The sequence below is a fragment of the Cryptomeria japonica genome, chromosome 10, assembly GCF_030272615.1.
Source record: "Cryptomeria japonica chromosome 10, Sugi_1.0, whole genome shotgun sequence".
Classification (NCBI taxonomy): domain Eukaryota; kingdom Viridiplantae; phylum Streptophyta; class Pinopsida; order Cupressales; family Cupressaceae; genus Cryptomeria; species Cryptomeria japonica.
The window spans coordinates 92,192,590-92,208,903 of NC_081414.1; the positions used below are offsets into that span (position 1 = coordinate 92,192,590).

The window sequence follows — 16,314 nt, forward strand, 5'->3', positions numbered from 1 at the left end:
AACAAAAAGATTCGAGTTGTAAGAAGATTAAAATCAAAGCAACTCAGAGAATACTTAAGCAACTAAAGTCATATGAGAAGTTCATTACCATTTGATTCCCCCAAACATCCCAAAAGAATTACATTTATTTCACTTTATCAATTTACTTTTATTTAATAAGTATCACTATTAATATTAATAAATTAAAAGGAGTAAATTTTAAGATTTTTTGTACTCACTCTATTACAATCTATCCTTCTTATTATAGTCAAACCTCTCTACATAACTATGAAAATATAAATATTATATATTTATTCTCACATTTAATTATAAACCATAATGAAAACTCATGAATTTTAAAAATTTTAATGTTCAGGCCTACGTCATTAATGCATTATTTTTACATAAACTAGGAATTAACAACAAACAACCACGAGCCAACATAACTACTTATCCGTTTTGAACTTTTGGCGGCAGAGAGTAGAGTCTTCTCTGCACGCGCGGGTGCATTCATGTAACTCAAACTCGTTTCCCTGGAACTTATTTCTCTCATAAATTTGCCATGTCTTCTTCAGAAAATGGAGGAGAGGGAGGAGGAGATCCGTCTTCCTCAGCTCCAGATAATACAAACGCAACAACGAATGAAGCATTTTGGACACAGGACTCAGCATTTGACACAGCAGAGGACGTCACCGACGTTGAGCTGCTCAAACGCGCGTGGAGAAATGAGAAAGCTGCCCCAGAAATTCTTCCATTTCGACGCAACCTCGTCGAGCGAGCTCGCGAACAAATTCAGTTAATGGTAACTTCTATTCTACTGCCATGCTTTTATTTTGTAAACCAGAAGTCCGCTCTTCTACTTATTTTTTTCGTTGCGTAAACCCTAGGTGAAATTATTGGCTGTATTGCGTATAATGCTGTGTGAGGGTTAATATTAACCAGAGAAATGTCCGTTGAAATTGTGAGCCAAATTATTAGGGTTAAGGTGATTTGGACCTGCATCCTGCTCACTACTATGACGATGGAATATTTTGCGTTATTACTGGATACATTTAGAAAGTATTACATCCTCCGATTTGGATTAAATTCTGTAGATTAGGCTCATTTTGGAATTGTACTCAGGCTCTATTGAAGCAATCTGCCGACACTTTGCAGTATTTGCCAATATAACTGGGAAAAGGCAATCAAAATCGCCTCAAAGATTGATCAAAGGAACCAATAAAAGTGCCCTCAATGTTGTACAACCATTTTCTGAATGTTCCAGAACAGAGCAGAACTGTGTTAAAATGGAGTGAGGGATGAATGCTTTGAATAATCAGGATTTAAAAATATTCTGTCTGTTTTATTTTGTTGAGAAGTCACTATCCCAAGTTGAGTCCAGGGCTTACTTTGGCTCGGGACTTGGCTACATGTGCCAAGATTTGCAAAAGCTCCAATTTATGCTATAAATCTGTATGGTGAAAAGCTTCCAGAAATGATCTATAACAAAATTTAAAACAGTCAGATTTTTGGATATTACTACAGCATAATGAAGATATGTACAGCTTTTTAAACCGTAGTCTCCAGGTCTGGTAAATCCTTCCAATCCTGCAATACAGCAAAAGTGCGAACTTCCTTCTGAAGGAAGATATAGTTACAGCATCTGCCAAGAGAGGAACGGATTGGAGTTATGGGCCATCTGAGTTCTTTGATCACGAGGGCGACTTGGTCCAGGATATTTGGACAGGACAATTTCCCCTTATTATTCTGTCTCCTTAAAATTTATGTTAAAAAAATTGAAACCTTTTTTCTCAAGTGAAGTAATCACGCTAAGCAATAAAATGTTGCAATTGTTCCACAGAGTAAGACTTCCATATTTTTTTAATTTATAATATATATTTTGTTGAGAAAATTATAGAGTGATCGTGAAAAATCTATCTAAGTAATATGGAATTTCATGCTTATGTACAGCTTTTTAGTAACTTTGGATTGAAAAGAACAGTAAATATCTAGGATGAATTCACAATATAGGAACTGCCATTTGGCATAAAATAGTTGGGAGCTTTTGTATGGGTTCTGCAAGTGCCCAGGACCCTTCTCTAGCAACTACCGAATGTTTATCGGCATAAGAGTCAGTACTCTGGGTTTTAGACATATGAGTCCGTTTCATCCTATTATTTGGTTTAGGATCTTTCATGGATGAACAAAATAGAAGTGGCAGCCCCCTTTAAGGGATTCCATAGTAAGAGTGCAACACTGGTTCTCCTCCCTTTTGCAGGAAGATACAATAGCAGCATCTGCTGAGAGTGGAACTGATGACCTTATGTTGTCCTTGTACCGCATGGATTTGGACCGCACGTTATTTCTGCTGAGATCCTACCTGCGCACTCGACTTCTAAAGGTTTTCCACTGATTTAATTTTTCCTTTGCATAAAGGATACTGTGATCTTGTTAGTAGAATTTTATCTGAGGCTATTGTTTTGCAGATTGAGAAATATGTTTTGCATGTATTAAAGTCAGAAGAACTCTGGAATAAGCTCTCAGAAGCAGAACAGAAATTTGCTCAGAAGTAAGTTTCAGCTTCCAGTATGGTTTTGTTTATGAATTTGATAGACCAGAGTTTTAATCTTCTTTTTTCTTTATATTTGAAAATAATTCCTTTTATAGTTAGCTATACAGTTTAAAATTAGTAAGGTTTAAATCAATGTTACTAAATCTCCAGTTATTCATTTGTATAATTTGCAATTTCAGTAATACCTATTTCCTTTTCTCATTTTTATATTAATATAAAAAGATTTTTTCACAGGGTTATAATATGATGTCATTTCTGCTCTGTAATCCTATGGGCCCTACTGTTGAGAATTATTATTTATTTATTATTATTACACAAAATAACCAGGTCTGTTAGCTAAATCTTTCCATTGCTACTGAAGGGTCAATCAACTCTCCAAAACTCAGTTTGATAGCTTGTAACTTTGAGTTACTAGAACAGGCATAAAGGAATGTGAACTGAGCAAGTTACTGAACCTAAAAGATAATAAGACACACATGCGAGACAACATATGCCCTGGAGGAACCTGTTTTGGGAAAACTCCAGGATTGAAATGGATAGGTAGTTTATACCTGTTTTTTTTGTAATTCACACAGAAAAAATTGCAAGGTATAAACTCTAATATGGAGCTTATTGAAGTTATACAGGTACATACAGTCCTTGAGTTCTGCCGTGCAGTGCTTCTTTCCTCAAAGCTACTCTCTAATCTGCCCATGAATCATCATTTTTAAAACCCCCTCCAAAAAACCTGACATTTTCTTTGCCATTTCGGAAGACTGAACAGATAATTTTTGATCTGATTTTTTGAGGAGTGTAGGGATTGGTGTCATTTCACTACAAATCAAAATTCAGCTCATTTCACTATCATATGATCAGTTATTAACTTATTATAAAATACAGTTTTGATAGTTTCATCTCTTATGGGACCTAAATGGCCAACATTGAGCTGGAGTTTGTTTCATCATGTGGGAAATCGTGTCAGCATGTTACAATCTAAAATTCCCGAGTTGTTAGCATGCTACAATCCAAATTCCTTGGGGGCTTCTGTTTTACCCAAATTGCCTGGAATTTGCTCCCAGCTTCATTTGATCACGGTCTGCATTAACATGGTTGCTTTAGCAAGGGGCTTACTCTGCAGTCTTGAACTTGGAGTATCATAATGGCAATCACTCCTTGCACACCAGAACATGGCTTGCTGACTTGTGTAAAATCTAACTTACTATTTATTATGTTGTTTTTATTAGGATTCAACGTTGTGTTTTTTGAGTAAAACTCATGAGTGGCGTTGTTCACATGAACCCATATATCATGAGTAGAACAGTCTGTTTAGCACCCATGTCATCTAGGTGTTACTCACAAGGGTGAAGCATTAGGACTTCTTGGGTGGTCACCAATTTTAATACATTCAAATGTGGTTAACCATGGAGTTCACCCCAAAATCAAGTCCACTTAGCATGCTACCCATATGCAAAACCTTTATCAAGTGTTGTGCCATATGAACCATTCATTATAAAAGCCATTTAGCTCATCCAATGACAAGTATTGTGTATTTTTCATTGCGTGCCAAATTATAATGGTTTATTAGGATTTAAGTACATATTTTTTGAGTCAAACTCATCGATTCATATTTTATGAGTAGTGATTTGAACAAACCTATCTCTTGTAAACATGATGATCCCCCTAGCACCCATTGTATCTAGGTGATGCTTACAAGGGTGAAGTATGAGGCTTTTGCAAGGTTTCCCATCCTAGTAGTATTTTGACTCAAGTGCACTTAATCATAGAGTTACTCCCAAGACTGTCAACAGTTTTGCTCTAGTTTTTGGCCCTTTTCATAGCTTCAATTAAATCTTAAATAAGAGCCAGACCAAGTAGCACGTCTCTATGTTTTTAGTATAATCTAAGTTGTTAGTTCTCTATTTTGCTCTTTATTTGAAAAGAAATCTAGGGCTTAAATTATTCCACCTTCGGATGGCTTACCTTTTTTTACTTTGTAACTTAGGAGATAACTAATTATTATTTGCAAGGCAATACTCTATATGAATTGTGCTTTTTTTTTGTACTTCTTATTGCAAAAATAAATAAAATTAAAATAAATATATCATATGAAAGGTATATGAAATATTAATCTTTGATTGATTACAACATGGCTAGAAATTACACACGAGCTATTTTATAAGTGACATTCCTCAAAATTGCAACACAACTAGGAGTTTTGAATGAGTTAAGATTGTAACTAATGCTATTTCAATTGTTCAAATTGATAAGTGGTACTATAGTGTTGTAAATTGTATCTCTTTATAATTTCACACTCGTTTTGGACCCACTTTGGTGGTTGTGCCTAATGTGTACCTAATTCATGTTTGATTGGGCTTGGTTTTGGGACCACTTCAAAACTTGACCTTTTTTCTAGCTCAAACTGCCAGGACTATTGCACCCACTACCCCTATCCAAGTAGTTTGGGCCCAAATTTTGAATTACGAATGTTGAATTTGTAAGTAGTGGGAAATTGCCATTCAATGTCGGCCTTCCTCAAAAATGAAATCCGAAAAGGTGTAAGTTGCATATAAATACAACTCCCTCTCATTTCAAACTCTAACCTACATGATTCAATTGCTATTGAGCACAAGCAAGGCAATTGAGTATAAATCTGCAATTAAGGAGTCAAGTATTCATGTCTACATCTTTGTTTCAGCAACCATGATTAGTCACAATGTGTTCCTCGATGAAGGCATGCATTAACATCATTCAAGAAACATCAAGCCTTATTTGAGACTTCAAGCCAAGGGTTTCATATCTAAGGTAATATTTGCTAATTCGAGCATTTCCATTAGTGGAGGTGGGAACACCAACACGGGATTTGACTTAGGCAAGCCCCTATTCAACACAACCATTTTTCCTTGTTTTTGTGTGTGCAGGTTTGGATCCGACTGTAGAGAGCGCTATAGGTGTGCAGGGTAGACAATGATAGATGATCCTAGGTTTCGAACAAGCGAAAACACATGGACTAGGGCACCTTCCAACCGAGTCTGATGCTTTTCGGCAGAATTTCGAAGAGACAAACCTACAAGACCTAATTGTGAATTTGGAACATTATGTTGATACCGACACTTTGAGATTGGGGTGCCTTCCAACCTGTTCGACATTTTCAGCTCCAGATTACAACTACATGTTCCTCTTTGTCTCCTCTTTTCAAATTTGAGTTATTGTGCTGATTTTCTTTTCTTTATTTTGCTATTATTGCCAAAAGTCATCAATTTCTTATCATTTAGCTTAGATCTTAAACACACAATTCACAATCTCAAATCCAATGCAACAAAGAATCATAAAGCACAAGTGTTCAACTCTCCTATTAGGATTGTAGTTGAAACTATTTATGATTCCAATGTTATACAATGGAAATTTGAGATCTTAGTTTGCATTTGTTGACTAGGATCTCATTTTCCATACATATTAGCTACAACAGATATAAGAATATAATAAATGGTGATTCAATTTTCCTCGTCTTTTTGAAAACCTACAGCTTCTAGTAGAAGAGCAATAGAGTAGCAAAATGTTTTTGTGTTTTCAACTTCATCCTTGTACCATTTTATGACATTTAGGAATGTGGATCTTGTAAAATTATAGAAATGATTGGGCCTTTCTAGAGCCAAAAACTTATAGAATATGTTTGTAGACCCACTTTTAGGACTTGTACAATTAAATCCTATTAGATTTCCACAATCCATGACAATAATGTATGCAGTTTCTGGAGTTGATTTTGTGTAAGATTTTTAATGATTAAAAAAGCTTGCACACAATCAAATCCAGAAACTGCATACATTACTTATACAATTGCTATAATGCACAAAAATGGAAATTTGACTCTTTGGAAAATCTTGTAATTTTGGGTTGACACTTTAATAATTCTAAGACAAATATATAGTACTATAGGAAATCATTGAAAATGGCTTATTGGTAGATGCAACAAAGAGTGGAAAATTCTGTCAAAATCTCACATTCATGATGTATAATTAAAGTCACATTTTAATTTTTTTCATAAATAGACTTAACTATAAGAAAAAAGAGGCTTGGGGAGCCTTGTAGAAAACCCTAAATCCTACCTTTAAGTATTTGCAATCGACAATTAATATGCAGCTATGGAGAGAGGAAAGAAAAGGAAGAAGTCAGCTTTCGTCATCAATCAGTGACCACTCATTGCTAGGCAAGCAACAATAACTACGCTTGAAATTAGGATTGTTTTTATTTTTTTGATTTTGTCAAAGATCTTAGTGCGCTCTTTTCCTTTTTATATAAGTAATTTGCTGTAAACTATTCTTTGCTATGAAAATGAGCAATAGGGTTCTTCAAGTGACGAGTACGAGGGGTTAGGAAGTGGGGAAGGGTAAGCAATTGAGAATGATATTGATATTTTTCATTTTTTTGTTTGTGTTTTAATTTTTAAAATTTTATTTTACTGTTGGTTTTAATTTTCAATGAGATCAGTTTTTTTTAATCAAATTTGTTTGTAGATACATTTGCTATGTCATCTCATATGCTTTTGTGTGGAATTATATATATTGATGCATACTATCTTAGGCTTGGAAAGATTTATGAGACATTTGACAACATGCTTGGCTAAATGAATAAAACAATTTGTAGTAGGGAACTTGAATTGGAATTTTGTGAGGAGCATATTGGGATTATTGTGACATGGAGGTGAAACAATAAACAACCAATTTCCAATGATGGCTTATGCTTTCAACCACAAGCGGTATGCACCTAGGGCTAGTAGAGTGCAATCCTTTTCATGATGAGAGATGAATGAAGGTTTTATGAAGGGCCTTGGCATGATGATCCATAGAAGCATATATCTTTCTTGGGAATATCTTGACAAACCAAAAGAGAAACACGTTTTCAATATCTCATGATAATATTGGGAATCCAAAAAACATAAGAAATTTATTAAAAAAGGAAATAACTGATTTTTTATATCTAAAGGCATTCTAGTTGCAAATAGAGATAGAGAAAATAAAGGAGCTATATACCATTAATTTTGAAATATGATTTTTCTCCATAAATTTGAAATTGTTATTTATAGTGCACATTGCATAGTGTGTTATTACATTCTTTCACTTTAAAGTTTGGACCTTAAAGTCAATTACAAAATACAAAATACAAGTGTCAAGCTAAAAGGTGACAAACTACAAAGAAACACAAGGTAGATGAAGTGAATAAGGCTAGCTATTGTGAAATATGGCCTATGAGGGGGTTGTAGTTCTTGATGATGAAGCTCCTAACTTGATTTAATTGCTCTCCATCAAATCCATTGGCCTGCCCCAAGATTTCAAAGTCTTTCTCATCAATTGATTCTTCTTCATCAATGAGCCATTTGGAGTTAGGATTGATCTAATCAAGGCCAATTGTTTGATTGTCCTCGAGACTCCCTATAAATTGGTTCAAATGCATTAGCTTGAAACTTTATAAAAAATAAGAACAATAGCTTATTTGAAGAGAACACTAATTACAAGTTATATATAGAAATGCAAAATTTCATTGAAGTTTTTTTATTTGAAGGTAAGGTTATGTGTGAGATACCCTTACTGAATTCACTCCAAATCCTTGTAATATTTTCCAAACAATTTTGACAAACAATTGCAAAGTGTCTAATGCTCGGAAAATAATGGAAAAAGTGTACTCACAGGTGAAAATATGTGATTACAGAAAATATGAATTCCATGCACTTGGTTAGATTTGCTTAGAATGCAGCATTAAGGCTCATAAGAGTTCCAACTTGAACAGAATCAAGGTTGCCACCAATACCAGAGCAATCGATTAACATTCAAGTCGCCCACGGAAATATAATATTCAGAATATAATAAACTTATTTGTAAATAAGAATCAAATGCAAATGTCTTTATTTCTGAAACAGCCCCTAAACCTTACAAATTTGTCTCCAATGGAGACTTCACAAATTTGCCCAAATGTGAACTCTATCACAAATCCACCCTTTAAGAAGAGCTAGGTTTTCGTCCTTAGAGATCTGCTTCATACGAAGCTTCATAAATCCAGTCATATCCAATTTATAAGCATAAGCATCCTTATTTCATCGAGCCAGCCTCCTTATAAAGAACTCCAGGAAACTTCTAGAGATTAGGAAACATCTAGAAGATTAGGTTACTTTCCATTTTGTCACAGCTGGAGAAATTTAAATAATTTCCTTATTAGCTTGCGCTCAATTTTTGTCATAGTTGGAGAAATGTAAATACTTTCCATATCAGGTTACATTCCATTTTTGTCATAGCTGGAGAAATTTAAATTCTTTCCATATTAGGTTACATTCCATTTTTGTCACAACTAGAGAAATTTAAATAACGTGACTTATTTTTTTATTTTCACTTTATTTTTAATAGAATTAATTAATTAAAGTCATCCTTTTGAAATAGAAATTATTTTTTTTGGACAACTTAATCATTTAATTTAATTAAGTCACTTTATAAAATTTGGGGACATTACAATCCTCCCTGCCCAAGCATTGCTTGCCCGCAAGCAATTCGTTGTTGCACCACCAGGATCCCAAACCAATCTCATGAATTCCTCACCAAGAATCTTCTACACCACTCTGATATAACTGAAATTTGTGACACTATCCATCTGCTATATTTTGCGAAGTATTCCATCAATAATGCAAATCCCTAGATCCTAAGTCTGAAAATCATCTCCATCATATATTCTCAAGGAAAAAGATAAACATTGCTCATCCAAACTCTATCAGTTGGTGTCTCATCAACATTCCAAAGCTCAAAGTTGGAAGAGCAATCCATTGACAACAGCCTGTGCAATCGGCTATACTCAATAATGCAAAGTTTGATGAGATCGATATACCAATGTCACCCTCATGAGTCAACATGTCCTCCAGGGAAGAGAATTTGGAAGACTCATAAGAATGGACTACCCAAGCAACCTCATAACATCTAGCTGCCAATCTCTTCACACTTGCTGCCTTTGGCGCATCCTCCACCAAAGATCTCAACACTATCCGTTGAAATTTCTGACTTTGTTGATCATGTGAATGCATTTTCTGGACTCCCAATGCAATATCAGAACCACAAAACTCAATCACATAGAGGTCATCAATGCTGATGTAGTCGTGCATTTGAAAACTCATCTGCGGTACCACACCATAATCTGAAAATCTGAATTCATCATACCTTGAACCAGAAGGAGAGATAAGTGTACCTTCTTTGTCATCCTCGAGGCCTTTTTATACATCACTGAAATTTGTAGTCTTATTTGAAACTTCCTCAATATGTAGGCCTTCATCACTTGTGTTCATCCCAAAAGCATCTTGACTTTAAATGCTCAATTCCTTTTGCGAGCTAGCATGTGAAAGATCTAGGTTGCCATGTTGTCTCTTGATCTTTTGCAGATTCTGTCTTGCTTGAGCAGCTATGAACTTAGCAATGCTTTGTTCTCTCCATCCATTCTTCACACCGTTGTACAATCCTCTCCACATTTTTAGCACTATCCAATAACTTCCTTGGCTCCTTGTTCATTGGTGGTGTAGAGGAAAGTGTTTCATCTTCAGCCATAGAGACATCATGAAAGTCCAATTTCTCCTCAATCTGCTGTTCTGACTCTTCAACCTACTCACCAACTTCCATACAATCTGAAACATTAGGTGCAATCATCTTTGTTATCTTTGTTTGCAATTGTATTTGCATAAGCTTCATAAAATCTTCTTGGTATTTGTGGAAAACCTACAAACACTCTACAAACTCTGTATTGAATTCCTACATATGATTCTGATTGGACTTCATCTTTGTCTGACAACTACAACTCTTAACTTGATAGGCTGGCAATGTCAAAGCTCTGATACCATTGTGAGATACCCTTACTGAATTCACTCCATCCTTGTAATGTTTTCCAAGCAATTTTGACAAACAATTGCAAAGTGTCTAATGCTTCGAAAATGATACCAAAAGCTTACTCACAGGTGAAAATATGGGATTACAGAAAATATGAATTCTGTGCACTAGGTCAGTTTTGCTTAGAATGCAGCATTGATGCTCATAAGAGTTCCAACTTGAATAGAATCAAAGTTGTTAGCAATACCAGAGCAATTGATTAACATTTAAGTCTCCCACAAAATAATAATGTTTAGAATATAATAAACTTATTTATAAATAAGAAATAGATGTAAATATCTTTATTTCTGAAACAAACCCTAAACCTTACAAATTTGTTCTAATGGAGACTTCACAAATTCACCCAAATGTAAACTCTGGCACAAATCCACCCTTTAGGAAGAGCTAGGTTTTTGTCCTCAGAAATTTGCTTCATACAGATCTTCATAAATCCAATCACATCCAATTTATAAGCATAAGCATCCTTATTTCATCTAGCCAGCTTCCTTATAAAGAACTCCAGGAAACTTCTAGAGATTAGGAAACATGTAATCTCTAGAAGATTAGGTTACTTTACATTTTGTCACAGCCAGAGAAATTTAAATACTTTCCCTATTAGGTTACGTTCCATTTTTGTCACAGCTGGAGAAATTTAAATATTTTCCATATTAGGTTACATTCCATTTTTGTCACAGCTGGAGAAATGTAAGTAAAGTGACTTATTTTATTATTTTCACTTTGTTTTTAATTAAATTCATCCTTTAGAAATAGAAATTAATTTTCTTGGACAACGTAATCAATTAAATTAATTTACTTTATAACATTTGGGGACATTACATTATGGTGGACAAAAACCAAATCATTTATGCACTTTTGAGTCATGATTGCATTTCTTAGAGTGTATGTGTTGAAATATTCTCCAAGAATGCTCACAAGTAGATGAACTACATGGTTTGGCTCAAAATGTGCATTGCTATCCATCTTAATTTTGTGGCATCTTTGCCCAAAAACTCCATTCAATTATAATTTCTTTTTTGTTTTCAACAAATATTGTATAAAGTTAAAGAACTTCAATCAAAAAAATAAATCTTATAAATTCCTACATACTTGGTTTCAAAATATTTTTTCCTTATACAACACAAAGAGTAGTAATGGCAGCTCTGCCAAGACTGTTTGACGATCATGTGATTCAAGAAAAAAATCTCTTGATGCGTTGGAATAATAAGACTTCATTTACTTCTTCAACTTGATTACAGGAGTCCGTATAAAACAATGTTGGATTGAGGAAGTATTCAATGATATGGAGGGTGCAATCCATTTGTCGATCCCATCTTGCATTAATAACCTCCCATATTGTCACATACCTGCTCATCTTGTGATCCATTCTCCCCTTGATAGCCTCTTTGGTCCTATCATGGCCTCATACAAGTAGCCCATTGGGGGATTTTCCAATCATATACGTTGCTTGATAATGTCAAATGGGTGGATGAATGGGAGGAACCATGCATTCATCAATTTCCTATTGCATTAGAACTTGGCACTATGTTTCTAAGATCAATGGATGAACCAAATAGAGTGAAATCAACACAAGTACTACTCACTCTATTTGGTGTGGTCGCAGTTAAGGTAGGGCCACAACAAGTGATCTAATTTTATTTAGTGAAATCAACGGTTGAGTGGGATTTTGTTGCCACCTGTTTTGCTGGCCCAATGGGCAGAAGGGTTTTGAGCTGGTAATCCCAAATTTTATGGCCCAGGCTTCCACAACATAATCTTTGTTCAATCAGCTGTAACCTATACAAATCCACTTGTTGGGTCTTGTCTTGGTTCATGGCAGATAACTTTCCTAGATGCCAGGCAATGCTTTCCAGGAAGGCGAAAAGGTAGCCAACTTGGGAATTCAATACATATTGGGCAGCTTAAGTTGTGATGTTGTCAACAATTCTCTACGAAAGAACCCTACTATGGACAGCTTCCATGAAATGGATTTTGTGGTAAACAATCATCTAAGTGACCTATCAAAGGATATCTACTCATTTGCTCACAAGAGTGCTAATAAATTTCAAGCTTCACAAAAGCAGCAGAAGGAAGGGTATTATCATTACTTAATGTTGTCAGCTCCGAGTGGCAAGAACCCAACTATGGACAACTTCCATAAAATGAACTTTGAGGTAAACAAGCATTGAAGTGACCAATTAACTCATATCTACTCATTTGCTCACAAGAATGCTACTAAACTTAAAGCTTCACAAAAGCAGTAGAAGGAAGGCAATTTTCATTACCTACAGCTTCCTGGCCTTCTTAGCTACCTCTGCTGTCCTTTGAACCTACAGCAGTAGCAACAGAAGGAAGGAAATTACCATTACCTACAGCTTCCTTGCCTTCTTAGCTACCTTTTCTGTCCTTTGAACCTATAGCAGTAGCTGCATCTTGTAGTGAGGAATCTATTAAAACAGCTTGATTCAGTAGAGAAACCTTATGGTGACAATCATTCATAATCAAGGCAAGGACCTCTACAAGCATACCTGTTATCTCAATAGCCTGCACCATTCACTGAGCTTTTAACTCAGAAACCTTGTGACACATGGGATGGTCTCACAGAGTGTGGGCTCTGATGCTTGAGACCAACCTCCAGGGAAGGCTGGTTCCCTTGAGGCTCACCTAAACTACTGCTGCTTGCTGAGGAAAAGGATAAAGGATAACTTGAAATACAACATAAAACTTAAAAGGTGATGCACCAGATTAAAGTTTAGACTTATGCTTGCTGTTTGAGACACATGGTTTCAAGAATTCAGCAGTTTGTTTATATAGCTCATAGTTTTCACATGTTTATTTATCAATATTTCATGAGAAGGTTGAATACTTTTATAGTTTTGAAGGAAAATGAAGTTCTCTCACAACTACATTCTGTTTGCATTCATTACAGAACTCAACCTGCAAGAATCATGTATTTTCCTGCCTAAAGGTGCTAAAATGAGACGTATATTAGAGGATTTGAACAAAAAACACAGAAATACACATCAATCATGAAGTTGCACACAAAATAACAGAAGTTGAGAATGTAAAATGACTGAATTTTATCGATATAAGTGCTTACAACAGCTGTACATATCTGAAAATGAGTTACAATACAGAAAATAGACAAGGAAGAACATTGTTTTAGGTTACAATAATTGTCTAGAATAGCAAGAACTAAGTAAAAACTAAGCCTAAGAGCTGTGCTTTATAGAGTGCAACAACTTGCTACAAGAGAATCATGTGCTTGAGAAGGAAAGGCAAGTGTCACATTACTTGCTGGCTCAAACTTCTTGGGCGTTCAATTGTTTTGCTGCTACTTTTCAGTCTTTAAAAGTGCTCCAAAAAGGTAGGCAAGTGAAGAAAAGACTCCCTCTTTGACCCATCCATTGATGAGGCTCCTTAAACTGCTCCTAGATGCTCTCAACTAGCTCTAACTGGATCAAAACTGCCTCCTCAAATTCCTTAACTGCTGTCCAAGTCACCAACTTCCCTAGATGCTTGGGTGATACTTGCACTGAGTCAAAAAGCCTTCAAAAGTGCCCTACATCTTCTCTTTGTCCCATATTCCTGCTCCAGCTCATCCAACTGCTCAACCAGCTTCCCAAAATAATAGGATGTGTGACTTTATAACTTACTTTGAGTTGAAAATGTCTTGGGTGGGATGGAAACCAAATAGGCCAGTAAAGACCTTTTAAAGTCCAGTGTTCCACGGAAACACGTTCCCCCCCCTCAGGCCTGTTGACGTGTTTTTTGTACACGATCATACACAGAATAAAATACCATTAGGCATCTTATCCTCTCTTGAGAAAATAGTCTCTAACTGCTGAAGATCTGCAAAAAGGATCAGTTAGATAGACTCCAAGGTTCTTTTAGTGGGGTCTCCACGTGTGGACAAGCTTTTTTAGTGGTATGATGTGATTTGCTGTTTCCTTCAAGGCGTCTTACGGATTCAATAGCTCGAAGATTTCACTAATCTAAAAAGAACTTTCAAAAAATGGAAAAGATAGGGCTTAAGAGGTCTAATCTAGCCTAACCCTATGAACGACTTAGCATGAATGAGATTTGGCAAGACTCAACCAATTTCAATTTTGCCATGAGACAACAACTCAACTGAAATTAGTGCGATCTTCTAAGGTAATAATGATGTTCAACGCATCAAAGATCAAGGACACTACTACGAAGGTACATATCCTAGATACGAAAATGCTTGAAGGTTAAGGACTCAAGGTGTTTTCCAGTCGACCACGCAAGGCGTTCTTACAATCAGCAAGAAGCTAGTGGTTTGGATTGCGAATCCTACCAAATATCAAATCTCACACTTAGTCTTTCTAATTAACAAACTACTTTGATTGAGCGTGATTCAAGTACATCCAACAACCATGAAGATAACTCAAGGAACTTGCAACAAAACACCATAACTTCAATATTTTATTGATTTCCAAGTCATCATATACAACAATTGCTTGAACTTCTCTCTTCAAGACTCAATCTTGCTACAAAATAAAAATTGCTTACAATTCTAATCTCTCTATTTCGCTCTTAACTCTATTCTCTATTAACTGACTATTACAAATGAAATGAAAATGGGGGTATAAATAGCATCCCCAATTACAATGAAAGGTCCAGATCGAAAGCAAACCAACGGACAAGATCATGACACCTAAACCCTAATTAGGGTTTATTACAAATGACCTCCTTTTTACTGAACAATATTAAATACATAGCCAAATATTAAATTTGGCACGAAAATCTAGGAGGTATCAACCAATGAGAAATAAGATGTCATGTCATCTGTAACAACCTTTCATCTAGAATCTTATTCCCTTTCCAATTTTCCTTCTTAGCATATGCAATGAATTTTGTCACAATTCCTTCGATTTCTGTGATTGGAATCTCGGGAAGATTCTTGATACTCTCTTCTAAGTGGATAACTTGATCAAATGCATCTAGAAGAGCCGTGTCCCAAGTAGGTTCAAGTTCCTTTGTTCTATCAATCAGGAGCATGGTGGCATACATCTGATCATACTGCTCATCTGTAACATCTGCGTCCTTGCGAAAGATGATAGTGATTCTATCCTCAAACTCTTGTAAATCCACATCTGTCTCGACCTCGATCCTCCTGCCAAGAATGGTACGAAGTACCTCAAATACTCTGTCCTGGATCGGATTGATCACCTCCTCAACTTGACCACATCTAACGCTGATGTCCTCAAAGAGAACACTCTTTATATGGAGTAAGGTTGACCACTGAAACAAACTGTGAGAATCACCTTCTAAGATCCTCTCTTGTGCTAAAATTTTTCTAGATGTATGTCTTATAACTCTCAAGACAGGGATGACAACGTCCTTGGTATGGGCAAATGCAGCTACTGTTGCCATCAATCTGTGGATTATCTCAAGAACTTGGATAGCCTGATGGGTGATCTTCGACATCCTTGTAATAAACTCAATGGCCACCGTGTGAGATCTATCCATCCAATTACATGTACGCTGAACCATATTCCTGAATCTTTCTGCTTCATTGATTGATTGAAGGGGCAATGCCTGCAATGGTGATCTAACTGGATCCTGACGTCCCAAAGGTTCATTGATGTGACTGAAATATGTTCTCCATGCACCGACCTCTCTCTCAAGCTTTCTATTCTTTTCTACTTCTTCTCTAAACTTATCCTTCAATGCCTCAAATGTGTCGGTGGCATCATCTAAAGTCTGCTCTGCTGTGGATGGTCCTAACTCAATAGTCTGTATATGATAGTCCTCTGCTAGGATCTCACCCTCATATTTGTCTGCTGCCGGTGTAGCTATCTGCAGTTTTCTAGATCCAGTCTCATCTCGAATCATCTTGGACATCTTTGTAGCCTTCTTCTTCTCTGTTGTCATATGTGAGCGTCCAACAAGGCT

The 16,314-nt window shown here is 35.8% G+C and overlaps 1 protein-coding gene across 1 annotated transcript in view; it reads left to right on the forward strand.

Moving 5' to 3' along the window:
* The first annotated feature begins 412 nt into the window (after positions 1-412).
* Positions 413-16,314, forward strand: part of LOC131049622 (DNA replication complex GINS protein SLD5) — a 29,062-nt gene continuing 13,160 nt past the window's right edge. The window contains exons 1-3 of the mRNA XM_057983680.2: positions 413-781; positions 2,237-2,359; positions 2,445-2,527. Coding sequence (XP_057839663.2) covers positions 542-781; positions 2,237-2,359; positions 2,445-2,527 — 446 coding nt within the window. The 5' untranslated portion in view covers positions 413-541. The remainder of the gene's footprint in view (positions 782-2,236; positions 2,360-2,444; positions 2,528-16,314) is intronic.